Below are 27,631 nucleotides of genomic sequence, written 5' to 3' on the forward strand. Positions count from 1 at the left end.
ATAAGGGCAATAAATATATTTATTTTAACTTTCTTTATTATTTTTTTCATAAATACAAACTTTGTCAATTTACACTATTTCTCTATCTCTAATATTATCCTAAATATTAATATTTACCATCTCCAACTTCCAGGGCGATTTTCACCCCTTTACTAAATACCTGACAAATCTTTTTTTCTTTTTTTAAATACTGTATACCAAAGTTTCATCAAAATCGGTGATTACCACTTCTTTTTTTTTAAATTACTATACACCAAAGTTTCATCAAAATCGGTGATTACCACTTCGGTCTCGTTCCCTCGTTAATTCCGCATCACGCAGCATATGTACATATATCACGTAACATATATCAGTCTCTCTCAGGGTAGTTGGAGGTCGAGTGGCGGTCTGTCTACGATAAGGACATTCCAGCGGCAATTTCGAATCCCGCCTGCTCATTGGCAGCTATTTAAAAGCGGTCCTTCAGCCTCACTCACCAGCCAAGGATTCTCATAGCAGTTCGATGTGGAATCCGATCGACTTCAGTTCGAAACCATGTGATCTTTCACACTCTCTCCATCAATTCCTCAATTCTCTCCGTTATGAATCCATCTCAATACTTCTTCCTTCTCTTCGTCGGAACGTTCTGCGCGTACGGACTATGGAAATCAGGTTCCCTTTCCTGGCAATCGTCAACCGTGCACGCCAAAGCATCTATCCAGTTCGATCTCTCAATTCCAGCCTCGTCCCCGTCTTCCCATCGATTCTCCAACAAAACAAGCAAAAGAACCTCCAACAAAAACCATCGAAAATATCGCGGAGTTGTGTCCAAGTACATGTTGGAATTGTACCATCGACGATCAGACTTGGACATAGTTCGGGCCTTGCAACCGATCCACGTATCAGGACCAACCGACGATGGAGCCAGGATTCTAGTGTTCTCAGTGCCTCCGATAGATCCTGACGAGGCTCTGGAAGTAGCAGAGCTGCTAGGAGTCGTTGGATCCATTCTGAGAGTGCGTTTGGACGACGCGAGCACGTCCGAGAGCTGCAAGTCGAGGAGAGACGACGGTTGGAGGGCGTTCAACGTCACTTCAGCTGTAGCCATGAGGAACAGTGGTATCGTCAGGCTTCGAGTGTACGGGAAAGTTGGCTATCATCCCTGCGGAGACGGTCCTATCTTGCTACTCAGCTACTCCAAGGTGAGAAAAAAGCGTCCACGTCGTTCGGTGCAAGAGGAGGACTTGGACGAGGGTGACGGTCCGCGAAAACGACGGAAGAACTCTTGCAGACGACGCTCCTTGTACGTGGACTTCGCGTTGATCGCGTACGACGAGTGGGTCGTTGCTCCGCCTGGCTACGAAGCGTATCAGTGCTCTGGAAAGTGTTTCTATCCGTTCGGAGACCATCTCAGCCCGACGAAACACGCGATCGTGCAGACGTTGGTGCACGGAGCTCTTCAGGGTGTCGACAGCGGAAGCAAACCAGTTGGGAGGGCTTGCTGCGTGCCGACCAGGTTGGCGCCTACCAGTCTCTTGTATCTGGACGCCAGTGGGACGTTGACGTATCAGTACGGTTATGAGGACATGGTTGTAGCTGAATGCGGTTGTCGTTGAGGTGTTACCGATGAGAAATGTCCAAGGTGACAAGTGGATTTTATGGGGTTAGATATCACCACTGAGGTTTGAAAAAATCGAATTTTTCTTCTTTCTTTTTTTCGCTTCTGTTGACTAGATGTTTTGTCCCTATGGACTATTTTAGACGAACTTTCATTTTTAATCGTGATAGATAAAAGCGTTTCTTTTTTGTTGTACGTGTGTATAACTAGTGAAATTGTTTAGAGGAACTTCTAATGGAATTAATTTACGAATAAGTTATTAAATAAGTGCAAAAGTTTTATTTATTTACAGATGTAAAGTACCAGTAAACGATGTTATTAAAATATATACAATTTTTCGTATAATTTCTCTGTTGGAAAAATTCTTTATATTTTTATGTAAAAAGCAATCTGTATACATAAAAATTGTCTATAAAATAGTTTTTCTGTAATCTTTGTGGCATTCATGTACTTAGCTGTATAAATGTGCTTGCAACATTTTAATATAATAGAGATTCAAAATTTGAAATATCAAAGTATTTGACAATCTAGTGAACAAAATTTCAATACTTATTTCATTGAAAGTGACAAGTTTCTTGACTATTTACGAGTCTTGTAATGGAACTATTGAAAGGCACATGAAAATTAGAAAAAAAACATGTTTTATGATTAAACTTCATATTTTACATGCATTTACTTCATCAATTTACTTGTGTGAGAATCGAGAAAAAAGAAAGTTTAAAGATCTGTCGCATGTTTATCACTTTCACTGTCGCCGCCTAATTACATCTTCTCTTGGTTCCTTTACATACATTACTATTCATAAATATTTGCCCAAGTATCTTTCTTTCTTTATTCAAAGATTTGAAAAAATTTTTCAAAAGAATTAAATTCTTCTAAATAAAAATTACAGAAAAACGAGTTAAACCCTTGACTTCTTCCTTGGAAACTGGTTAAATGAAGTTACTTACAAAAATAAAGAACACTGTGATCAAAAGGGTGTGCAAATACTAATGAGCAGTAGTGTACTGTGCGGTGCTTAGGAGTTTGCCCCCGGGGCGGCACGAAGGGCAACAAGGGCATTTCGCTTGCTCTTCCCGAATTTTTAGCTACGCGGTGCTATACGATTCGATTCGTGGATGTTATCGCGTTCGACCAATAGCAACAGTACGTGTGCCCTATTTCTATGATTGCGTTAGAGAAGTTAGGCTTAGAGTACTGCGTAGAGCTCAGGAGTTTGCCCCTGGAAAGAATGCGGGTCTGATTGGGTCATATCCCCATAAGTCCATCTTTTCTAACACAATCATAGAAATAGGGATTGTGGGAAAACGAAGATTCGGGAAGGGTGAGCGAAATGCCCTTGTTGCCCTTATGCTGCCCCGGGGGCAATCTCTTGAGCACCGCACAATACATATATGTGGAGGTTCTTGATCCTACACTTTTAATGCAGAAACGTCTCAGACTTTTTTTCGTCTCGATTTAGATGTATAAATAAAAAAATTTTCGTTCAGTCTAGCAAACATATAGACTTTGATCTCTCATTTTTCTAATTCGTAAATCTTTGTCTTTCGTATCATTGTATAGGGCGTAAAATAGACAATAATATATTTCAACGTATGATATATTTTTCAATTCATGTACAAAACTGTCTTGCTTCGCTCTGAGTTTTATATAGTATAAATTCGTAACAAAAATAAGTAACTTGATGTGTTTACAACTCTTTATAATCTTCAGTTCATTTTTTAAAATCTATGTATATGTACCTGTAATTTTCCGAAAATTTATAGCCTTTTAGATCGACGTATCATTCGCGTATGCAGATGTGTTTCAAAATGAAATAACCAAACTGCACAGGAAAATATGATTCACGAGTAAAATGAAGAAGAATGGTATATAAACATAGAATAAATAATACTCTATTAAAAAAAAATCGAATTAAACCATAAGACATAGAAACTTTACAATGTTGACTTTTTACTAACGAAGAATCATCGAAGAAAAATTGTACCAAGCAACAATCACTATTTCAGTGATATACCAACTGAAATGATTGTTACCTTCGCGCAAAAGAATATACAGAACCAATTTGATCGATTAATTTCAGAACACCTTTTATATCAACCATTATAACTGTCCCCACACAAGGTCTCTCTCTTAAACTGCATAACCATTAAAAATTGATTCGAAATCGGAATATAAAACAGACAAACCTACGATAAAAAAGAACTGGAATGACTTGAGAATGATATTCATTGGGATAAAACCTCGCTCATTCATGAATTGTAAATGCACCATGTACAAGGTAGAAAAATACCTAGGACACCCGTAGTATCTTGTGTAACACGTGAACGATATTCCCTCCTCAACACACTAAAACTCCCCACGGAAGAAGAAGATCGACAACGCCATCGATAACTGTCTTCGAATAAAATCTAACAAAACCCCCCACGGTAACATCAACAACAGTCTACAAAAGTTAACTAAACACTTTCGAGCACATCTCGTTGTTCTTCCTATTCAACAGATAACACCTTGCAGGACTGTACAGCCTCATTCTTCTCGTCTTCCTCAGCTTATGCCTGCTTCCTGCCACTCGTTCCACTTTGTACACCTGATATTTCACCAGATTTTCCAGCTGGTTCAGTCGCATGCACAACGAAACCGGCCCAGAGAAGTCCACGTCAGTGGCCAGCTCTAACTTTGGCTCCATCGTCATCGAGAATTCCGCCATGCTTTGCACAAAGTCGGACCGCACCTTTGTCCCACCTTGAACCACAACTCCAGCCTTCAAATCCACCAGAGATTGCGCATTTCTGGACCAAAGGCTCAGTTGGATCTGTCCGGCAAGTTCGAAGCTTACCGCACCCTGCAAGTCAATCTCCGCAACGAATCCAGAAGCCAGTGGAATGTACTCGTTATGGTTGTGGGTTGCAGTTAGAACCTGGAAGGCTGGAACACGTTCTAAAGCTGTGCCAGACCAAACGTGACCCATGAGTTCCCCTTGGCCAGAGAAGAAGACGAACGGTCTGATACCGACGCCTAGAAAGTCCAGTTCCATTCCAGCTGTGGCTAGTTCATCATCCTGCATCTCTTCTTCTTGGCTCGAGGTTGAAACGAAGCTTCCTAGGCCACCAGCGAACAGACCAAGTGAGAACAATGCCTCTTCGTGGTCCTCGATTTGCAGAACTACGTCGACTGTTCCGCGTTTCATCAATCCTGAGTTTATCTCTTGAACAGTTACCAGCGATCCATTGCTGTCTGCTGATCTTAAGAAACTCCTAGTGAAGGCTGTGCTCAGACCTTTCTGCGCGAGCACGTTATAGTTCACTACATTCCTTCCAGCTTCGCTCAGAACTTCGTCTAACTTTTCAGCTAATTCACGATCTTTTTCGGATAACTGTTCTAAACGCTGGCTAAGATACTTTCGTACCTCGTAGGCAGAATCTGTGCCTGCCAGGTATTCCACCAGGTATCTTATGTCTTCCTTCAACGGCTTCGTCTCCAGAATCACGTCCAACGCCAGAGTTCTGACACTGCTGTCCCTCTTAGGCCCGCCTAATTGATAGAAGACCCGTTTCGCTGTCGTTTTCACTTCCGAAGTTATCGAATCCCTGGGAAGAGCTAATAACGCTTTCCAAGCTACCACGCTCAGAGCTCTATTCTCGCTTGTTGCAAATTTCAACAATGTTGGAATCGCAGCCTTGCTTCTCAAGTTTCTTAGAGCTCTGAGGAACTTCAGCTTGCACTCTTCTCCCGTGCAACTGTCCAGGCCGATTTCTAAGCTGATTCTAGCCTTCTCAACAGCATGAGGGAAGTGACGAGACATAGCTGCTGCAGTTAAGGCTATCGTTTCCGAAACTTTGTCGTTAGGGTGTGTCTCTTCTGATCGTTTCAATAGATCCATAGCGATATCCACGTCTGGAGTTGGAGATAAGGATAGGGCCCAAAGGTACCTTTCAGTTTCATCGCCTGTTTCGTCCTGTCGCAACATCTTCATTGCCGCCTGATAACTTGCTACAGTTGAAGCTGCACCAAAAACGTCCAGCAGTTGTGGCTTTATTTGGCGATTTCGCGGTCTCTTCAGGAGTTTCAGCAACTCTTCTTGGGAAGACGATTTGACTAGAGAGAGGAGCTTCAACAATGCTGAAGCAGATTTTCCTGTGCCCAGAGCGTTGCTTTCTAAGGCGCTGCGATATTCGTCGACAGTTTGCTCCAACTGGAATTCGACAATTTCAAAATAGACAAAGTTGAAATAGTTAGATTTGAAAAGAGATTTGTTGTGCATCGAACATTTCACGAACAATTTTATTCTTACAACAGTATTCTTGCAGGATGATTAATTATAAATTTATGCTTGAAATAATAACTGTAAGTATTATATTTTGAACACAAAGAGAGACTTGCGTATTGAACATTGTTCTATATCTTTAATAATTAAGAAAATCAATGGGTCTTTTAATTATTTTCGAACGAATTATTATTATTCTCTATTTAATTCAATTTTCATAATATGATTATGCTTGGCGATTATGTTAACCTTCGGACGGTGGATGCCTCCTTATGTTTCTTACTTTAATCGTAATATATTTGTATAATTTTAAACAACACGATGCCTAGTAAAATTAAAAAAAAAAAAAAAACCAATGTAGTTTCGAACGAAAAAGAATTTATTATTGGGTCATATTTGACCCGACATCCGCGGTACCTGCGATTATCACTCTATCCGCTGTCCAAGGGTTAAAAATAGATAAGTGAGTATCCTTGAGCAATTTGTTACCAACTTTAGTTACGCAATTTTGAATAGAATCACAATAATTACTGTGCGACTTCAAAAGGTTTCAGCGTTCTATGACTTCTACATCCGTTCCTTTACTCATCTCTGATTTGTTAAGATATAAATAAACAGAGAACAGGAAACGCTTGACTGAATAAAGTTATCGATTCGCGTGATAATTTTACGTGTTTCCGTCTATCCATCATCGCGCTATTGACTTTGGCGAGAAAACAGTTTCTCTCTATTAATATAAAACGTTTACGAAATATTAAGGAAGGTGACCAAATTCAATTTCTCGAAATGAAAATAAATCAATACAAAGGTAAACGTTCTAATCATCATCGTCTGCGATCAAAATTGAAATTTACGTTTTCATAATAAAAACAACTTACAAATATTTATTTTTAATCCTACATTACTTAGTAGTAATAGTAGAGTTTTACCATACTAACATTACATTAGTTGTGTCATTTGTAAAGCAAAAATACGAGTGACGATTGGATCTTGTCTAAGGGACACAGCACTTTTCATCATTTGCCCGATGGATGGCTTCAAGTTATAAAAAGCAATTAAAAAGCACAACTTGCTATATTTTTCTTTCTTCTTTTTTTAAACAAACTCTGAGCTCCACTGAAAAATTTCGATTATTCATTCGCGCACCTAGTACATAGGGAGGGAGAAAAAAAAACAGAGAACACGAATGAAAAACTGCAAACTAACCATCGGACATCCGGTATCAGGACAAGCGGAAGGCTCCCATTGTAGCCTCATACTCATTTCCATCGTTTGAGGTAGCAAATCAGTAACAGTCTGCGACAAGGTGTTAGCTTGCACGGTTGTCGCGCTGAGCGTGTCAGACACCAGCTCGAGTATCCTCTTCGACGTGACCATAGTGCCTATTTCCGGTCTGGCGGTTAACATCATCCTGTGCACCTCGTCGTCGCGAACCAGGCTGGGCAGAAGGTGTTCCGTGAGCTCGTAAGTAGAATTCCGAGTACTGGTGAGCTTCATGCAAAACAGTGGATTAGGATGTCGTTTCGTTAACGGCAGACCATCCTCTTTGCAGAATGTTTTCCGCTTTTCCACCGTCTTCGGTCCGAGCGAGTGATAAGTCACGTTGCAGAGACCGGAAGCGTCTTGTTCTTGAACGTCGCCGTCGAGCACTCGGTATTGCAACAGGCTGGCCAGGCCACGTTTCAGATTTGCCGAGGAGAAGCTCTCCCTGACGTCCATAAATATGGAACGTACTTCGCCTTCTCTCCAAACCAGCAGCATGTGATGCTCGGCAAGCTCGTTCATCTTGGAGGAATGCTCGACGAACCCTTCTGGTTCTGGAGCTCTTCGAGATTTGATCCATAATTGTGGTTGTAACAGCTGTAAAGGAAAGGACGAACGTTGAGAGAAATATTATACAGGATATTGTAGCAAATGTTGATAATGATTGAGGGAACGATAGAAATTAGGTAAAGATGTTGCCCCTAATGCGGTCTTCGGGTCTTTTTTGACCCATCGGCTTATTTTTTTTTAATAACTTGCTGTTATAAAATTTACATTTCCTTTAATATTATATTAGAGGTTTATTATCTAGGTTCGTATGGCGTGCTGATAACAAAAATTGTGGAACATAAAGTCTCTGCGTCTTTCTTTGACCCAAGGATCTTAAATCTCTGGATATTTTTTTACTCAAAGATCTCAAGTCTCTGGGTCTTTCTTGACTCAAAGATCTCAAGTCTCTGAGTCTTTCTTGACACAAAGATCTCAAATTTCTGTGTCTTGATTGACACAACGATCTCAAATTTTTGAGACTTTTTGACCCAAAGATCTCAAGCCTTTGGATCTTTTATGACCCAAAGACCTTGAGTGTACAGTCGAATGGAAGAACGCACTAGGGTTAATGTGGGAATGGAAGTTTTCTGTGAATATTTACAACAAGTGAAATTATAACAGACAAAATTATATACTACTAAATAATTTTGGTACCAAATTTACAGGAGCGTAACATTATCGATAATTACAGAATATTAATATTCACAAATGCGTTTAAGATTATAGGGGAAATGTTTATTTGAATGAATGTGCTTAGAACGATGTTTCTATTAGATTTTTGCAATCAAAATTCGAGAAACTTTAAAAAATTGTTAAATAGTGTTAGACAGTGCTTAAGAAAGATTGCAATTTGCATACATAGTTTATACAAATTGATTAACAGCTGTAAATTATAAAACATGTCAGTGACATGTCGTTAATTTATTACAAATTCTCACAAAAAAAAAAGATTTTCACTGAATAAAAATTATATACATTACAGTGTGTAATATTTCATTAGTAATGTAATTAAAACAACTTTTAATCTTCAAAACTGAAGTACTAATTCTAAGCTATACTCAATTTAATATTTATCAAAGCGTGTTATACTTCAGCCTTTCGATGAAAGGTTATCAGCTTTATATTGGAAATACAATCTTTTTCTACTTATCGCTTGCTCGTTGATAAAAGTGCCATTTATGAGAGCAAACTTGAATTTTAAATAACCAATAACGAATGTTCTAATTTTTTTTTTGTAATTTTCGTGCGTATAATCCTCGCGAAATAATACGAAAATAATTTTTAATATAAATTTTATCATAATTACTTACGATTAAGAAATATTACAACTAAAAATACTACAACAGGTAGGAATAATTTTTCTTGCTCCTAGAATTTCATTTCCATTCAGAAGAATACTAATCCTTATACAGAGTGACTCATTTTAAAGTATGTTGAATTGAAAAACTTGCTTTTCGGTGATTGAAAGGCAGTAAAGGGAAACAGTAAAGAAAACACAAAGTTTCATCGAGAAAACATAAAATGATTGTAAACACAATAAAAATAGAGTTATCATAGATACATCTGTTTGTACACTTTTTAAATTACACATTAATTATATAGTTTAGCAAAAAAACTACTAAGAGTTACTTTAAAAACCACCTTTACTATCTTTTCCCACTCCTTATTATCAAAGCATTATTTTACAACTCATTTGCATAACATTATTTCTAACACTTCGGGGGTCAATACTCAAATTTTTATGACATAGGTAATAAATTATTGTGGTAAATTAGTTTATGAAAGACCGAGAAACAGACCCAAGGTCACACATATTATTTCATTTTAAGACTGAATTTTTAAACGTAAAATCAAAATGCCTCACAATATACTTTGAATTTTTCTAAATTCTTCTATAAAAAATATACTTTTAACACCTAATCAAATCTATAATTTCCTTTATACACCTATCATCATACTTGTTTCTATTTTGAAAAGAAAAATATGTGAAAATATTTAGTAACACCAAAAGAACCCCAAATTTCAAAGTGTTTAATCCTTCCTATTGATGTATTCATACATTCATAATTCATGTCTTTACGCGATAAAATACACCTTACAAATAGAACCAAGTGACATACACAAACATCTCAAACATATCAATCTTCTCAGCATTAAATACTCATTTCTCTCACACATCCCTTTATTTAAATAAGAAAAAAAAGACAAAAAAATTTTAAACCCTATTTTTGTATCATCGCTTGCACAATCAAAATATACCTAGTATTATGAGTAGTGCTAAACATTGTGCAGAAACATTTTAAGAACACCAAACATAAAGTACTCGAATTCTCAGATTCTCAAATTTTCAGATTTTCAAATTCTCAAATCCTCAGATTCTCAAATTCTCAGATCTTCAAATCCTCAGATTCCCAAATTCTCAGATCCTCAAATTCTCAGATCCTCAAATTCTCAAATTCCCAGATTTTCAAATTCTCAAATTCTCAGATCTTCAACTCCTCAGATTCTCAAATTCTCAGATTCCCAAATTCTCAGATTCTCAGATCCTCAAATTCCCAGATTTTCAAATCCTCAGATCCTCAAATTCTCAGATCTTCAAATCCTCAGATTCTCAAATTCTCAGATTCCCAAATTCTCAGATTCCCAAATTCTCAAATTCCCAGATTTTCAAATTCTCAAATTCTTGTTCAAAACAAGAACTATTCCCTTCCAAACAAAACACCAACAACTCCTACCTCAATTTTCAGCAAGAAGGTATTCAAATCGTCTGGATTCTGCCAAACAGCGGTTACGTCCAGCTCGCCGGTCAAACGGAAACCAACGTCCCCGCTGAATTTCGATGGGGCAGTCTCGCTGAACAATAAGGTCGTAGTCAGTTTATATTTCAGCCCGCTTCCCACTTCCCAGCCTCTGGTAACCCCGGCCACGGCTGCAACAATCAGGCACACCTTCCAGTACATCATTAGCAAATAGCCAAGAACCACGTGAGAATTAATGCTTGCATCCACTTCAGGACACGTTTGAGAAACAACACAACGCGTATGAATTTTAGAATGTAACCCGGCGACAGTCACGCGTCAACTGACAAATATTGTTACTCTGGATTCGCTTGCCTAAACCGATGAGACACAGGATACCGGTTGCCTGTGTATGCGTGCCTCGTTCATCCCATAGCATGTGCTTCGACAAACATGTATTCGTAATACCTATACACACGTGTTGCTTGTGTGCGATTAAATATATACATGTACAATATTCGGTGACCCAGCGCTTATAGAGTTACGAATTAATATTTTTTCTCTCTCACAGTTGACGTGGTGGGGGCGTTAAGGAGATAGGAGAGGGGGCGATAGGTGCACAGTGATTTTAGCCAGGATTCACAGTGTTTAGCAGGGTCGTGTTTATACATTTGAAGGCCTTAGGCGCAACGCCATTACGAGATCCCAACATCAGATTCGTATACACTGTTTTTTTGAAGTTTGTTGAAAATAAAGGTCGACACTTCCATAATGACTCATTTCGATCAAATGAAAATAACACAACATTTAAAGTATAGAAATAAATCAGTTCAAATTTAAATTAAAAAGAATTTAATGTTTAAAAATAAGTATTTTATTTTGCTACTATAATTAGGCTGTTTTCTCCATTGTTGTTTGTGAGGAGTAAAGTTTTAAAGTGTGGCCCCAGTTTGCGCCTTATAGTAAAGACGGCCCTGGTGAGTGGCGCGCCTACTGGTGGTGGGGAGAGAGTTTTTGGAGTTAGTGGTGATTCATGGTAGTAATTTGTTGAAGGTAACAATATCGTAGTATGTTTGAGCGTTAGAATATTATTTTATAATCTTATTTTCTCTTTCTTTGTTTGACGAGATGACTGTGATATAAGTGAATTATTGTGAGTTCGTGAATTTAATAAGACTGTTTCATCGAAAACAGTGGAATTCTTTTAATTTTATTTAAGTGAAATATTTACGAGTTTTTTCCTCTTTTGTACACAGGGTGAGTTGCGAAATTGGGACTGTTTGTAGAAAAAAATTGTCGAGGAAAAAGTACAACGGTATAGAAAAGTCTACTTTCTTACGATTTCACTTTTTTCATAAGTGCAACGGCGCATCTCAAATGGAACAGCATTTCTTTTTTTATGTAGACCGATTCTTCGGAACATTCTGCGTAAAAAAATATTTCTTCAACTTTCTACAGTTATTTCAAAAAGCTCTGAATATTCATTTTTACTATCCTTTTGTCAAACAATACTTTCAGTATTTATTTCTTAAATTGCAAATTATCGCGTTTGCTCAATTAATAAATAATAATCACTTAAATCAGATGGATTTAAACAAAAAAAAAAAAAAAAGATTAAATAAACTTGCAATTTATTTCACTCGATACAATAAATTTGAAATGCCGTAAAACGTTCCATTTCTTTTTTTACTTACGTTAGACAGATAATGTAGATTTAATGGTAACTGTGCAAGGCAATATTGCCTGTGAAAATTAACACGCAAATCTATTCAAGTCAATTCATAACTACTCGTCCTACCGCGTCTTTACCTTCTACAGTGTAAAACCAATGTAAGAAAATAATGTCTTGAAAAAGAAACAACAACCATAATCGTAATTACATATTTGCGAAGGCACTTAATGTACATCACTGTCTGCACTTAAGCATCTATGAGTAGAGTGCACAGGCACACATTCACACGATTCTGCATGCAGGGTAACCGGAAAATACAGTAAAAATTTGAAAAACTAATATGTACTACCTACTCTTGAAATAGAAATTTTTAAACAATTCTTAACAAAAGTATTTCCTTTTTTAATCAAATTACAATACCTAATATAGTCTTCTACAGTTAAAATTTCAATAAACTTGTATATCTCTGAAAATATTTTTCACTCGTATTTAGAGCTCTTTTGGAAAACCAAAAATTACATTTAATTCCACAAAAACTGTAGCAAATGATAAATGTTCATAAAAAGATTATTACTGTAATAGAAAAAAGGAAACATGTTAATAATAAACATTGCATTCCCAACAATTAGCGACTTCTTGCATAATATTATTTAAATTCTTCTACTTCAAATCACAAAACGTGCGCTTATTACACCCCATAATATATTCTGAACACCCTGTATATTTAATAGAGCACACGCAACAAATACTTTGCCTTCATCAACGACGTCGAACACACGTTATCACTCAGGGTAGTCCTGTTTCCCATTCACAATGAAAGTACATACTCTGAATCAAATTTTTCTAATGCCTGTGATTCGTTCAATTTTCCTGTCTAAAGTATAATGCTAAATTATGTGTTTCTCAACAATTCTTCGTGCTTAGACACCTATTTTCCATTCACTGAACACTCCATTTTATCCGTTCCATTTCTTTCCAACAATTATATTTCACACATTCCAATCCAAGAGTTCGCGCTTCCGAGTCACCCGGTATGCAACCGCGCGCGTGCTCCACGCATACAGAAACGTCACCGTCTGGATCGCTCTTCTAAAAACGACGAGGCACGCAGCGTGGAGTATACCAGATGCATGCGTATCAGCATCCTTTTGCGTGTATATACGCATTTACGCACACGGCACGAGCATAGGATAGACACCGTTAATTCACGAAGTCCCTGTTACACGACAAAGACGCGGAAATAGTAGCACCGTTCTTGTAATTAAACGGAAGACAACCTGCTGAAAACGAGTAATTCTTCGAATCAAGGATACCGCTTTTTCTAATCGAGAATGAAAAGGAAATTAAGTGAAAATATGATGTATGTAACAAAAGTTTCTAATTGTAATAAATCTTTTTTCTTTGTTAAATGAGTGTTTCTAAGTTGAACATATTCGAGAACTGTAAATGTAGTATTTTTACAAATTTAATATCATTGTTTTTTTGTTTCTTTTCTGTAGTTCCTTTAAATTTCGAATCTAAAGATAGTATAAGTCAGTGAATTAAGAAATTTAATTGTCCTTATATTTTGATTCTTGATAATACGTATACTATAATACACTTTAAGTATTAATTACTGTGTGATTTAGGCAAATATTAAAGTCAGATACAATTACTTTCAGTTTATTTGTAATCTAATCGTATTTTTAACAATAAGAATTTTAGGTTCTGAGTTATATTATTTTTATTGTAAAATGGTAACATGTGATAAAATATTCGAAAAAATTATTATTCATTATCTAATAATGAAAATACAAAATTTTCTCCAATATTGTATCACATTATTATTTTACGTTAAAAGTAATATAAATGAAGATATAAATGCAACAAACGTTCTTTATTATTTATATTATCGAAGACTTAAAGATACACTAATAAACTCCAGTAAATAAAATTTTTGTTTAATTATCAAGGATATAGATATTTCAAAGCCTTGAGGCTGTTTATGAAACATAATTGCAAAGTAATTGACACATAATTCAACATTAATCTCACATAAACTAGATTATTAACGATCGTCATATTAATTCAGGACCTGTATTAATTATTTCAGAATTTTCTATCCCTAGTAAAATACCAATGCCAAATGGAATGCAGTCCGATCATGAATACCTAACCACTACTAGGTTACCCAAGATCAGTTATCTCGCCAAACAGGCTCGAATTCTTCCGTATTTCATACATCCAGATTCTATGACATCTTATCTAAATATTTTATCCTGAACGTTAATGACTCACAAAGAAAAAAAAAAAAAGGAAATTGTGGTGGAGGAAGCTAAATTCACAGCTTATTTTTAATATTTTCAATTTTTTTTAATTATCCCTTTCAATATTAATATTTTTAATTATCTGTTTCTCTCTTCGAATTATTTTACAACTTTAAAACGAAAAATATATAAATTTACCTGGTGCCATTTGACAGTAGGAACCTGAAAAGAAGGAAATTTCAATTAGGTACGATTCTCGATCAGTTTTGGACTAATTAGAAATGATTTTTTCGTTATATAGCTTGCAATAGGGAACGATAACTATTTTATCTGAATGGAGAAATAGAGAGTTCCGAAGGTTACATTCTCAATTACCAAACACGTACAAAGTTCGATATCAGAAAAGAAAACTGGAGTCATAGATATCAGACAAAGTAGTAGCCTTTGAATTAGTCATTGTTTAGTATTCCAAATTAGTCACTCGTTAAGCAGCTTTCAGAATGATTTTCAAAGATTATTTGTTAATCTGTACAAATAATTCAATCATTTAGTAAAGGAAATAATTTTTATAAATAAATTAAAACACAATATTAGTATAACAATCATTTGATATAGGAAAGTGATATTTCGACTGGATACAAATCGTCAAATAGAATTTTCGATCCTAAAGAACTGTTTATTAGGAACAGACTATATAATTAGAAGTATAGGTTAGGTATACATATATTTATTTCGTAAAATATCCATTTTGCTTTTTCTAAGTATGTATTGATAAATGATTAAAACAAAATTATTTTCTTTGCGTTTTTATGGATTCACATTATTTGTTTAAATGTCCAACCACAGGGTAACAAATATCTATACAAAAGGACCAAAGCAACAGGTGTTAAACGTCGATGGTGCCCTATATTGATGATGTCCTTGTAATATTTTACAAGGTACTAATTTCATATTTTTCAAATTAATTTATAAAATTCGTTAATCATTTTATATACAGTGTGTCCGTTTTATCTGGTTTTTATGAAAGCAGAGTTACTGTTATTGTAAGGGTTGTTTGATATAGAGGGGGAGGTTGTGTGGTGTCAGTAGTTTTTTTTTTTATATCAAGTTTAATTACGTTTAAATTGAATTAATTTTTTTTAATGGAATGCTGTGCATCTTTATTATTAAGATGAGTACAACGGTGCGCCACATAAAGTCGTTAAATGTAGATCACAAGTTAAGGAGATCCCAAGGAGTCAGATCAACGAGAATAGCAAGACGTCGGCAAGTTGAACCCTATGTAATCGTGTTACGAACTCCAATTAGACCACTCAGTATCTGCTAAAGTCACTGACTGACTTTGACAAGCCCTATCATGTTATGACTATATAAGGATGTATTGTGTCCCATTGAAAAAAATTTATCTGACCTTGAAGTCTTTCTAGACCACACAATGCCCCCCTCCATATCAAACAACTTTCATAATTATAATTTTTTCATATTTTCAATGGTCTGTGAGATATTTATACACTGTACAAATCACTTTTATTGTAAATGAAATGATTTTCATTTGGTTATACACGTCATCTGGACAGCTCCATTAAACGCCCTTCGGTATATACTCTCCCGTTACCTCGATCCAAATTAATTTAAACATCACCGAAGAACAGTTTCAAAACAGTTTCTTTTTACGGTAAAAAAAAATCCACCACAGCAACGTTGCATATTTCTCATAACCTTATCATAAATGACTTCACAATAGGGAACAAGATAATTCTTTCAAATTGCTTCGAGATAATGGGAAAGTGGCCACCCACTCCATATCTGTCCTGCTTCCCGGTTAGAAAACTATACACCGTAACAAAAACATTAGACCTTTAGAGAAACAATTCAAAGGAACGAACGAGCCACCAGTGTAATCCCGTGAAGATTTGAATGTAGCGGGGATAGCGTGGCGCGAGAGAAGCGTAGGAGTTCAGCACGCGAAAGCAGGCGGGCCAACATAAACTGGTAACTCACCGAAGAGCGCCAGAAGGTAGACGAGAGAGACGGTGAGCACCGTGACCGGCGTTTCCGGGCAGGCCATCCTTTGTTCGTTTCTCACAGACGACCTTCCTCGTGTGTACTACACCGTACTCTACGTCTTCTACGCTATTCCGCGCCTGTCCTCTTCTCCTTCTGCGAGTAAATACGAGTAATTAGACGGGGCAAGCCTGCGTTACTTTCTTCTTCTTTTTCTTTTTTTCATTAGTTTCCTCCTGTGTTGTTTTGTACGGTGCCTGGGACGGTTTGGATGCCCTATAACCCGTTTGTTACCTGGAGAGGATAGGTTTAGTTACTTGTCTTGTTAGTTGTGTTATTCATGAGTCATGCAGGAAAAACTTTCAAAAACCCGTTAGCATGTGTTAGTTAGAAGTGAGGATGGTTTTAGGGAGGCGTGGTATGTTTCTTTTGCGGGATAATGGGATTTCATGTTACTTATGAGTGGGTTACTGTGTGTGATTGAAAATGTTTTGTGTGAGGGATTTGATGTACGTTCTTATGTCAGGAATATTAGCTTGTGCGTGAAGTTTGACAGTGAGGTAGTCTCGTGGTGCATTGAGTATTATTCTTAAGAAGCGGTTTTGTGTTCTCTGGGCTTTGTTGATGTGTTTCGGCTACAGGGATCCATGCTTGTGGCCCATAAGTGAGGATGGGTCTGATGCATGCAGTGTATAAGAGTATTTTGTGTTTGGTTGGGAGGGAACTGTCTCTTCCAATCAGTGAGTATATTAATCTGGTGATTCCTAGGGTTTTTTGCATCCTGTCTTCTATGGCCTGTTTTCATGTAAGTTTGGTGTCCAATTGACTGTGTTTTCGTGGTTAGTTGAAGTGGGGTGTTGATGTTTTTAGCGCTGAAAATGATAGCTTCTGTTTTGTTTATGTTAGTGTTAAGAGATTTGTATTAAATATTCTGGGACAGTGTTGAGGTGTAGTTGAAGTTTCTTTGCTGCTTGTTGGGTTGCCAGGAGGATGTAAAGAGTACAGTGTTGTCTGTGTACATTGCTGTGTGTATTTCTTTGTACCTAGGAATGTCATTTATATATGTATATATTAAATAGAATTGGTCTGATAATTGATCCTTGTGGTACTCCTGCTGTGGTAAGTTTGATGTTGAATTTGTCTCCTGCTACTGTTATTTGGAATGTTCTGTTGGTGAGAAAGTTTTGGATTATTTTGATCAATTCAATGGGGGGTGTTGATTTTGTTCAGTTTATAAATGAGGCCATTATGCCAGATTGTGTCGAATGCTTTCTAGATGTCTAAGCATAGCCATGACTGTGACTCTGCTTTTGTTAAATTCAAGTATGACATGTTCAGTGACTCAAGAATTTGTTGTATTGTTGAGTGTCCTTGTTTAGTACATTGAGTATGATTTTTTCTAGGATTTTTCCTAATATACTGAGTAGGCTGATGGGCCTGCAGTTTAGTGGGTGTGTTTGACTTTTCTTGGGTTTAGGGAATGTCATAATTTTTGCTGTTTTGCTGTTGGAAATATGAAACCTTGTCTGCTTGTCTGAAGATGTGGAAGAGATGAATTATTGGTTTTTTGGGAAGGTTTTTGATTTGAATAGGAGTTATGCAGTCTGGTCCAAGAGCTTTGTTGTTTTTTAGTGATTTGATGTGGTTCCTTATTGTTTGTGGGTTGTTGAAATTAGTGTTTACTTGTGTTGGTGTGTTTTGAATTCTAATTGCAGTTTATGTTGCTATAGTATCCCATAGTGAATTTATATGTATTGTAGATTGATGGATTTGTTGGAATGTTTGGCTGAATAAGCCAAGAGTACAGGGCACTAGCTTTAGTTTGCAGAGTGGTTGCCTTTATAGTTGAAGCATGTAGCTGGGGTATCTGGAATCTTGGTACATTCATGCATGTGGTGTGACCCTGTGCACTTAAGGCAATTTAGGTTTTTGGTACAGTTGGAGAAGATATATTCATGCGCTTGGCAGTGGAAGCATTGTATGAAGGATTTTTTGGAGTTTGGGTTAAAGACTGTTTGGTTTTGAGTTCTTACAGGATTTCCATTGTGCTAACCCTGGGAAGACCTTTGAGGACTAGTGATATATGTTTTTGATTTTGTAAGGAGTATGTGTGATATTGGATTTTGTTTTGGGTGCAGAAGTCTCTGAACTTTAGGTGATTTTTAAAGGAGTGGAATTTGATTTTGATTTGATTTCCAAGGTACTTGACTTAGAAACCATTGCCTTATGTATTTTTTGGAGTTGTTATACGTGTGGTGTATTCCCTTACTTGGGAATGAATGTATATAGGGGCTGGAGGTATACTGTCATCCAGGGTAGTTGTTGGGGAGTCAGTCACAGTGAGTTTTTGATTGTCGTGCTTGGAGATGGTGGCAAGATTATTTTCTATGAAGCATTTGGATAGTGCCTGGTTTGGGTTGGAAGTTGAGATATTTTGGGTGTGTTCTAGTTCCATACCCGTATTGTTTTCTATCTTTGGCTTTGCTATAATGGTAATTCCGAAGTCGTTGAGGGATACTGAGCGTTTCCTTATTCTTAGGGTTGTGGTGTATGGGTCGCTTTCTTGTCGTGCATGGTGTTCTGTTGTCGATGTAGTTTTACCCTCCACCGTGAAGGGCTCCTTGAAATTGCGGAAGATGTTTTCCAGATGTTTTCCTTCCTTCTTTCCTCCTGTTTGAGTCTTTCGTATCTCCGAGTTTCCTCTACCGGTGTCGTCCAATGCCGATGTCGATGATAATAAATTTCACTTCGAATGTTCTCTCAATGATCTATTTGTCTCTCAATTGAAACTTTTTAAACAGAAACTTTGATAAACCAAAAATGCATTGGTCCGGACCAATGCGTCGCGGTTGACCGAGTCAGTGATTTACTGTGAGTGTGGTCCCTGTCTGAAGCCTGCGTTATCGAACCTCGCGACCATTTCTGACGTTTCTCTCCCCTCCGTGTGGAATCGTTCCCCCTCCCTCTCCACTGGACCTGTTTCCATGGGGGAAAGGGAAACGACGAACGCGTGGGGATGTTTATTGATCTGCTCTGTCACGGTGCGTTCGGATACGAGATGGGCTAGTTCAACGGTTTTATGGTGTACTTAACGAAACAGGGCATTTACGGAGTGTTTATTTAGAATTTTTGATTAGGTTACGTTAGGTTAGATAAGATAAGTGGTTTGAAAGTTTTTAAGAGAGAAAATTGTCTAATTATTATTAAAAGGGCACGTGTCCATATTCACTTTAACCGACCTCTTTTTAATAATATGCCAAAAATGATCAGCTTTATTTTTTTCTAAATTATTTTCTGGGTGTATAGAAATAAGTTTCTTGTTATTACTAAATAAGTTTTTGTTATAATAGAAAGGATAACGCAATGTGGAAAGTGATGAAAACATATAAACAAAATTGTACTTAAGGTGTTAATGTTTAAATATGAATTAAATCTTTTTTTTTTTAATGATCATAATAAGGACCTTGTATAACATTTCATAGGCTTATAGTGACAAAGTGTTTTTTTGTTGTACCTGTACAATCGTAATTTTTCGACTTGTAATCCTATCAAGATTAATTAATTCAACTGCGTTTAGGATTTTGTCTAAACTTGAATGGTGGTTTCGAAAGTTTAAAGAAGGTTGTAGTGTACGAACATTTTTGAAGGAGCTATCGAATTAACTGCGTTCGAGCAACAGGTGTAGTGTTTCTTGATACGTTTTAAAAAATGAGAGAATTGTGGGAATTTTTTGTTTTTACGTAGAGCGATAGTTTTGGACTTGCAGGTAGTGAATATGAAAGAATTTTTTTAAGGAAATTTCATGATGTTTGTAGTTAAAAAAGGAATTATTTATTATCATTTGGCGCGGTGTGTTTAACAAAATGGAGAAATTTTGGGGAATTTCGTTTATGAAGAGTAAGGAGTTTTTGCCATGTTAAAAACTTTAAAAAATATAACTTTCTCATTTTTTGAAACTAAAGGTACTGTTAAAAATGAATGATCCAATGGAAGAAAAGAATTTATCCATTCTAATGATTGATTGAACTTAAAAATGAATATCCGTTTAGAAACTAATCTTTCTAAAATAATATAAAACAAAAAACTTGATTTATTTAATGAAATTTGATGAAATAACATGCATTTGGATAATCAGAATATCGTCAAGGTAATACTATTAATCCTAAAAAAAGCTGAGTGTATTTTGCTTAAATGGTATTCTTCGAAAAATGTATGAAAATAAAAAAGATATTGTTTTAACATGAAAGGAAATAAAAATGACAAAATAATGTGCATACTGAAGCAACGTCCTCCACTTATACCTTGCCCATTAAAATTGATAACATATACAGTATAATCGCTGTTGGTCAATATTGAATAATTATACTTTATGTACAAGAAGCAGTAAAATATATTGAGCACAGCCTACTTGAATAAACGACTCATAAACACAAGAATGTTATACACATTTTTCTACTTTAATAACAATATTCACAATGAAACACCACTTGACGTTTCAATTATACAAACAATTATTAACACAATACTTTTGCATTTAATAAATGGTTCGTATTTTACGATCTGTTATGCTTCAACTACGGCCTTATAATTTTCTGCATCGTTAAGAATTATCATTAAAAGAAATATTACTAGATTTAAAGGTCTAATTGATTTAATTATAGAAAGTTGTCCAAATTTTATTAATAAAGAAAAAACACATGAAAAAATAAGTTCTAGAAAAAAGATTGAAAGAAAGAAGAAAACTTCGATTTCATATTTTCATATCAAGTTTCGCTTTACTTGAAACATTAATTTTAAAGAAATTAAGGAATATTGTTATTAAATAGAAAGAATTGTTATTATGCTTTGCAAATAAATTTTTTCATCCATTCATTTAAAAAATACATTGTTAAATCATTCATATATCATGCTTATCTTTAAACAATATTTACATTTTAACGAAATGTTTTTCTTTTAATATATTACCTTGTTAAGTAAATTCACATATTAAAACTTTTCCAAAAAAATTTGCAATATGAACTATATTCAATTTCCCGTAAGGTAGCGTAGAAACCTTGTAACTAGTTATCTGCAAAGTTCAAACGGGGTCAAAGCACTAGCGTTTTACATTGACACTCGCAGAATTACTATAGCAAATACTTGAAAATCGTTGAACTCTCTTACAGTAAGTTCATTTCAAATAATTGTCCTTTTTTACGACAAAAATAAAATTAAAATTTTTTAAAAATGTGCAAAAAAAAATTTATTATACCGATAGTTTCAAGTAGAAAATAAATAATTTAAAAATGACATTTAGTCGTACTGTTTTTATCATGTAACTTATAAAGTATCCCATTATTTTTCAATATTGTAATTAGTTCATAAAGTTTCGAATGAAGCTTTTTTTCTCAAATTTGTTTAAAATAAAATGAAACAATGAAAACAGTAATTTAAGTATTATAATAGTTTAAAATAAAATTCTGTAATAGCTTGAAATAATATTTTCCCTATGAAAAGTATAATTTACTATATTTATACTATGCAATAAATTATATTATGTTCTTTCCCATTCTTTGAAACAACGATTTTCTTTTCGTAAAAATCAGTGTTGAGTATAATAAAAACCGAGAAATGCATGACATAAAGTTTACTTTACTGAATATGTTCGAATTACGAAGAACTGTGCTGTAAATTAACAGGAAGTATTTGATCATCCGCGAGCACTTAATACCGAGAGTTTTAGCAAGTTGAAGTAGGTTAAACATTATCATTGATACATTATAAAGACTGGATAATTAATCTGAATATAAAACGCACGTAATTTCAAATAAAAATACAAATTTCTAATGTAAATAACAAAAATGATATTATAGGTTATATTATAAATATGCATTACAATTATAGGTATTTAATTATTTGTATTATTAACGAGAAAATAGAAAAGTGGAAAGAAATTCTTCACTTTGATAATAAGAACTGTATTGTAAGTGATCAATTAATTATCAGTACTACTTATTTATTTTCCGTTTTAACAGATATTTAATAATAATAAATTTTGAAAACTAAGATTTTGGAAATGTTTAATTATAAAAGTATCGATGAACGACCAAATTAATTAATTTTTCAGATCATTGATAAATATTGTAAGTAAACAAAAAGTACACGGAAATATTACGATATACAAAAGAAATAGTATATGTAAACATACCTTTTTCAGTAAAAACTGTAACATCATCCTCCAGCAATAAAAGATTTTTAATTTCTCCACTTTTACATTTTTCAAAGTCAAAACCAAAAATTCAGTTTCTTATAATAAAAATTAATCGACAATACTACACAATTTCACTCTTTTATATAGCAGATAAAAAGATTCTTCAATACCACTTGGCAAACTATGTATACTACCAGAACGCGAGTCAAACGTGTTATGACTATTATCTAGGCACAAAGAGAAAATTTAACGATTGCTACACAGACAAACAAGTATCTCGAAGAAAATTCACGAAACGTTATAATTTCTCTAATAGAGTGACCGTGAATGAGTGTTTATCGTTTTGCTCAACCTTTGTTCCGAAGATGACCCTACTGTTTTGCTTACTGAACTTCATTCCTTCCTCCTCAAGCAGTTACACTTTCACGATAAACGCTCCTTGTAATTACAGTTCCGCCTTGGAATTCGAAACGTTTCCGGAAGATACAGACACAAAAACAGTGTTGAAAAGTACCACTTGTTGGCCAATATTTGTCGACAAAACAGTCTAAAGGTGATTGTGGATAAAAGTAGATTTGTAGGTTAAAATATTTTAACATAATGTTATATGAAACAAGTGATAATTCTACATATTTCAATTTTTATATGTTATTTTTATTTATCCTTTAAAAGATAAGATTTGTTCAAGTTAGAACTTCTTTAAATCATACCGATAACTTGTTTTTTAGTATGTGACTATCTGTAGGTAAAGTAGAACTGAATTACTTGATCTACAGACGATATACAAGATCTTTTCCTTCTTACTTTACCTGCCGATTTGACATTAGAAACTATGAGATACAAGATCACAGACGAGATTTAGAGTAGACCACTGAAATCAAGAATACTATGCATTTGTTATTTTAAATAATGAAGGAGACAAAATTTCGAAACTTAGGACGAATCAGAATGGATTCAATCACACACATTTGCGATTCGGGATCCAAGGGTGTATCGACACACAGTAACAATGCACACACGACCAATATCGATTTTTTTGCGCGATGCAGTTCTTAAAATGACCGTTCTTAAGCGTAGAATGCGCTTCAAAACCAGTGGTTCTGAACGACGTCGGTATTACAGATCGTGTGACAAAAAGTCCCATATCAAATTGAGATTGTTATCAACGATGGTAAAGTCGACAGTTGTAAAAAAAAATTCTATTTTATTAAATCTGCATATAAAGATACACAAATACGTACATAGTAGAACTATTGTCGACCTTTCGACCTAACACTACATTTATTATAATTCACCTTTATGTACTATGAAAATCTGATATTAAAGATATCGATACATATTATACTAAACTAAATACGATCTTTTACTATGGCAGCCAATTTGCCCGTATTATTTGCTATACAATTGTAATTGTATATCAAATAATATCGATTGCCCAGGCCTCACCACGTGGAGGTTGCTGCGAATGGAGGCCCGCCCTAACCACACGGTCCCATCCACCCTCCTTTTACGCGCCTACTATATATTTTCTACTTGTTAATGCAACGCAACACCTCCTACTGGATTGTACATTTGCAATACGTTCAAATTTTCGATCGCTGTGCAAAGGGACAGTAGCAGGAGACTGAAAGAATTTTAAAGTCGACGAGAGAGAAAAGAAAAACGAAAAAAAAAAACATATTCAGAGTATCCTATCAATTTCAACTTAAAGTACTTTAAGTTTAGCTTAAACTTATGTTACGCCTAACTTATAGTATAACTTCATTCACACTTGCCTTAAACTAGGAGTTAACTTAACCCTTTCACTGCGACAGATTTTGATACGTAACAAAATCTTGTTTCGGCGTTTTAAAATTTTTTGGAAAATTAAACAATTCACTGTTTCCAAGATTAAGGTGGAGGTACGCAAAGGACAAAAATTAAGGATTGAATTCGCTTCAAAGGCACAGTGTGAGCAACTATTCAAAACGCCAATATAGGCGCCAGTGAAAGGGTTATAGACCTGACTTCAACTAAGTCTAATGAAAGTGTTAATTCTATACGAGACAATAATTTATGGATGTATCGTTACTCTGTTTCTTTTTTTATCACTGCACGAGAATATGTGAAGTAGGTATCTGACGAATCGAATATCCTGAAAGACAAAAGAAGAAGATAGAAACAAGTACGACCCATAAAAGCACTTGTCAGAAAAGAAACTGACTGCTTTGGCTATCTCGGGCGGAAGAAAAAATCGCTGCGCTGTAACACGAGCATTGAATTTTCATTAAATACTTGCCTACTTAAATGTTAAAATCTTAAACAATATCCTGCTTGACTAAAAATTTTACTTAACTTAAAAGTCGCCTACCTGTCTAAAGATTTAACTTAAATTAAAAGTCGCCTGCCTATCTAAAGGTTTAACTTAAATTAAGAATCGCCTACCTGGCTAAGAATCTAACTTAATATTAAAAATCGCCTACCTGTCTAAAGATTTAACTTAAATTAAGGATCGCCTACCTAAGTAGAAATTTAATTGAATGTTGAAAATGGCCTACCTCGCTAAAGATTTAACTTAACTTAAAAACTGCCTATATTTAACCAACAATTCAACTTAATGCGGAAAATAACGTGGCTAATTAAAATTCCACTTTTGTTTGGAGAACAACCTGCCTAATTAGAAATCTATATTGTACCCTGCCTATTCTAAAAATCTAAGGGGATATAAAGAAGAAACGAGAGAAACACATCAGTGCGGTAAGATGAATTGCTCGTACGCTCCTCTGTCACCTGCAACAAACTCAAATTCAAACAAATTTAGTAGTTAGATTTTACAAGACACGATATGGGCATTATTCACGTCTTTTCTTCCGATAATTTCCTCAGTTTTTGGTGAAGCGAATCTGTAACAAACTCGGTTTTTGTTGGATTAATAAAAGCAAAAATGAAAGTTTAACAGCTGAAAAAAGAAGATATTATGCACATAACACGTATAAAATATTAATAATTATTATTATTGGGGAATGGAGTACTGTTTCCATAAAGGACACAGCATACATCCGAAAGCCTCGGTAATAATAATTAAAAATGAAGGTTTAACAGCTGAAAAAAAAAAAAGGATATTGTGCACACATCGTACATATATTTTTACGTATTCATTGAAATGAAAGTGACATTAAAAAAATTGAAAGGTGCTTTTCATTGTTGGCAATTACTTGGTACACATTAATAACAAATTATTTTGAAAGTTATTTGAATCTCACAAAGGAAGAATCTTTGTCAATTGAATTGGAATAAACGGTAATTATAAAATAAAAAATGGAAAATTTCTATACCGAATACCAAGATGAATGAAAAAGAGACTAAAATTGTGCACGATTCATTTAGAAGTTATAATTTTCTCCGAAGAAAACGTGGAAAGATGTTCCAATTTACTCTTCATTAGGAATTTAAAACCGAAATAATCGCACAATTCACTGCAATTTTATCTATATTATCATTTTTTCAATTAGCAACGAGTATGCGACGTCGTTACCGATGGATTCAAACATTCTACTATTAATATTACGAGCAACCACTTTCTACGTAACAATATTTCTTTGCAAGCTTTTTACGTCACACACGGAATATGAAAAACCTAATCGCGAGTGTACTTTAATTCGTGCAAAGCTATTTCGAAAATTTATAAAAATTCACTGTACTCTACTGTTGCATCAGTCGGTATGCAAATTTGCAGATATTACCGACAGATGAATCTTACGTAGCGAGAAAAGTAAATCAACTCTAATAACAATTAATTCTTATTTTTTTTTCTTTTTTAAGAATTCACCGAGCTTCTACTTGTACTTTCATTCATTATTAATTCTTCCTCTGATATATATTCCGATTCAATTCGAGATTCTCAACGTCTCAAAGTCATTATTACGTCTTTAAAAATAAATCATCATCGATATTATGTAATATCGTAAATATTGGTAAATATCACAATTCAACAGTATTTTATGACAAACACTCGGTATATTTCATAATCCACTCGTTCTGAACCCGAGCAAAAACCGTGAGTGGAATAATTCATTCTTTTACGCAACACTAATCTATTAAATGTACGAAATAAAAAGAGTCTCAGAATCAATCGCGGCGAGTGCTTCATTTTACTTGCAATCTGAATTTACGAAAAAAAAAAGTTACCGTTAAACGCGAGAGCAGCCACGTTAGGGCGCTTTGGGCAATACGCAACACTAATCATCTATGCACTCTGTAATTTATAATACGCAACGCTAATAACGGGGGATCCATGGCAGTCGTAATCAGGGCGGCTGCCCTGATCACCTTTGGTGCAGCTCTTTCAGCGACTCCTGAAAAATTTGGGCATTTCGTCGCAACACTATTCAAAGACAAAACGCGTTTATTAATTGGACGCAACGCTATCGTTAAAACTACAGATGGAGTAAATAGACTCCTTCAAACTATTTTTACTCTGAATAAATGAAATGAATTTACTCTGAAAAAAAAAAAGGAAAAAAATGTAACATTACTTTTGAAGCAAACATTTACAATTGAACAAAGATTCGAAATATAAAAATTCAATATGCAAGAGCAACCGCGTGTAAATTTATTCGCAACTCTAATTCAAAACGCGATCTCAATCAATTCGCAACTCTAATTCAAAACGCGATCTCAATCAATTTTCAACTCTAATTCAAAACGCGATCTCAGTTGATTCGCAATTCTGATGCGAATCAAGACTAGATTTTTCGCAACTCTGATACAATTCGCGGGTAAATTTTTCGCAACGCTAATGCAAACCGTGATCAATCAGTCGCAACGCTAATTAAAATCGCGACAAGGGTGGGGGGAGGGTGGGCGATGTCCAGTTCCAGCTGAAATACATCCTACAAAATACTACATGCAAGCGAGCACAGTGACAAAGTAGCAACGAGAATGACTCTGCATCCTATTGATGCACAGTCATTCCCAGCAACCCTCTTCTTTGGCAGTTTGCCGGGTTACTTCGGCTCGTAGCCTCTCCCTTCTCTCTCTCTCTTTTTTTTTGCTGAAACTTAAATCTACGCTCGAGATTCCCTGTATCGTAAAATAAACCATAACATATAAAGGTGAAATAAAAA

The 27,631-nt window shown here is 35.1% G+C and overlaps 2 protein-coding genes across 4 annotated transcripts; one reads left to right on the forward strand and one right to left on the reverse strand.

Moving 5' to 3' along the window:
* The first annotated feature begins 581 nt into the window (after positions 1-581).
* Positions 582-1,595, forward strand: LOC108577172 (inhibin beta A chain-like). The gene has a single exon (XM_017940281.1). The coding sequence runs from the start codon at positions 582-584 to the stop codon at positions 1,593-1,595; it is 1,014 nt and encodes a 337-aa protein (XP_017795770.1).
* Positions 1,596-3,713: 2,118 nt separating this feature from the next.
* On the reverse strand, positions 3,714-22,597 carry LOC108577178 (microsomal triglyceride transfer protein large subunit). 3 transcript variants are annotated; one of them, XM_017940290.1, is made up of 7 exons: positions 22,524-22,597; positions 18,794-19,104; positions 16,334-16,492; positions 14,531-14,554; positions 10,412-10,605; positions 7,071-7,724; positions 4,053-5,792 (listed from the first exon to the last, which is right to left on the reverse strand). In XM_017940290.1, the coding sequence occupies exons 3-7, from the start codon at positions 16,398-16,400 to the stop codon at positions 4,053-4,055; spliced, it is 2,679 nt and encodes an 892-aa protein (XP_017795779.1). In that variant the 5' UTR covers positions 16,401-16,492; positions 18,794-19,104; positions 22,524-22,597. The 3 variants fall into 3 exon arrangements, with proteins under 3 accessions (XP_017795778.1, XP_017795779.1, XP_017795777.1); XM_017940288.1 differs by having other exon boundaries at positions 18,794-19,125; positions 22,524-22,587; XM_017940289.1 differs by lacking the exon at positions 22,524-22,597 and having other exon boundaries at positions 3,714-5,792; positions 18,794-19,299.
* Between the last annotated feature and the right edge of the window lie 5,034 nt (positions 22,598-27,631).

The sequence above is a fragment of the Habropoda laboriosa genome, unplaced genomic scaffold, assembly GCF_001263275.1.
Source record: "Habropoda laboriosa isolate 0110345459 unplaced genomic scaffold, ASM126327v1 scaffold523, whole genome shotgun sequence".
NCBI lineage: Eukaryota > Metazoa > Arthropoda > Insecta > Hymenoptera > Apidae > Habropoda > Habropoda laboriosa.

Bases quoted from the DNA above. Each gene is read 5' to 3' on its own strand.
- LOC108577172 (XM_017940281.1), top strand. From the start codon at position 582: ATGAATCCATCTCAATACTTCTTCCTTCTCTTCGTCGGAACGTTCTGC.
- LOC108577178 (XM_017940289.1), bottom strand. From the start codon at position 16,400: ATGGCCTGCCCGGAAACGCCGGTCACGGTGCTCACCGTCTCTCTCGTC. The intron at 14,555-16,333 runs GTGAGTTACCAG...CCTTCTTTTCAG, and splicing joins CTACCTTCTGGCGCTCTTCG to GTTCCTACTGTCAAATGGCA. The intron at 7,725-10,411 runs GTAGGAGTTGTT...TTTCCTTTACAG, and splicing joins CCTTCTTGCTGAAAATTGAG to CTGTTACAACCACAATTATG.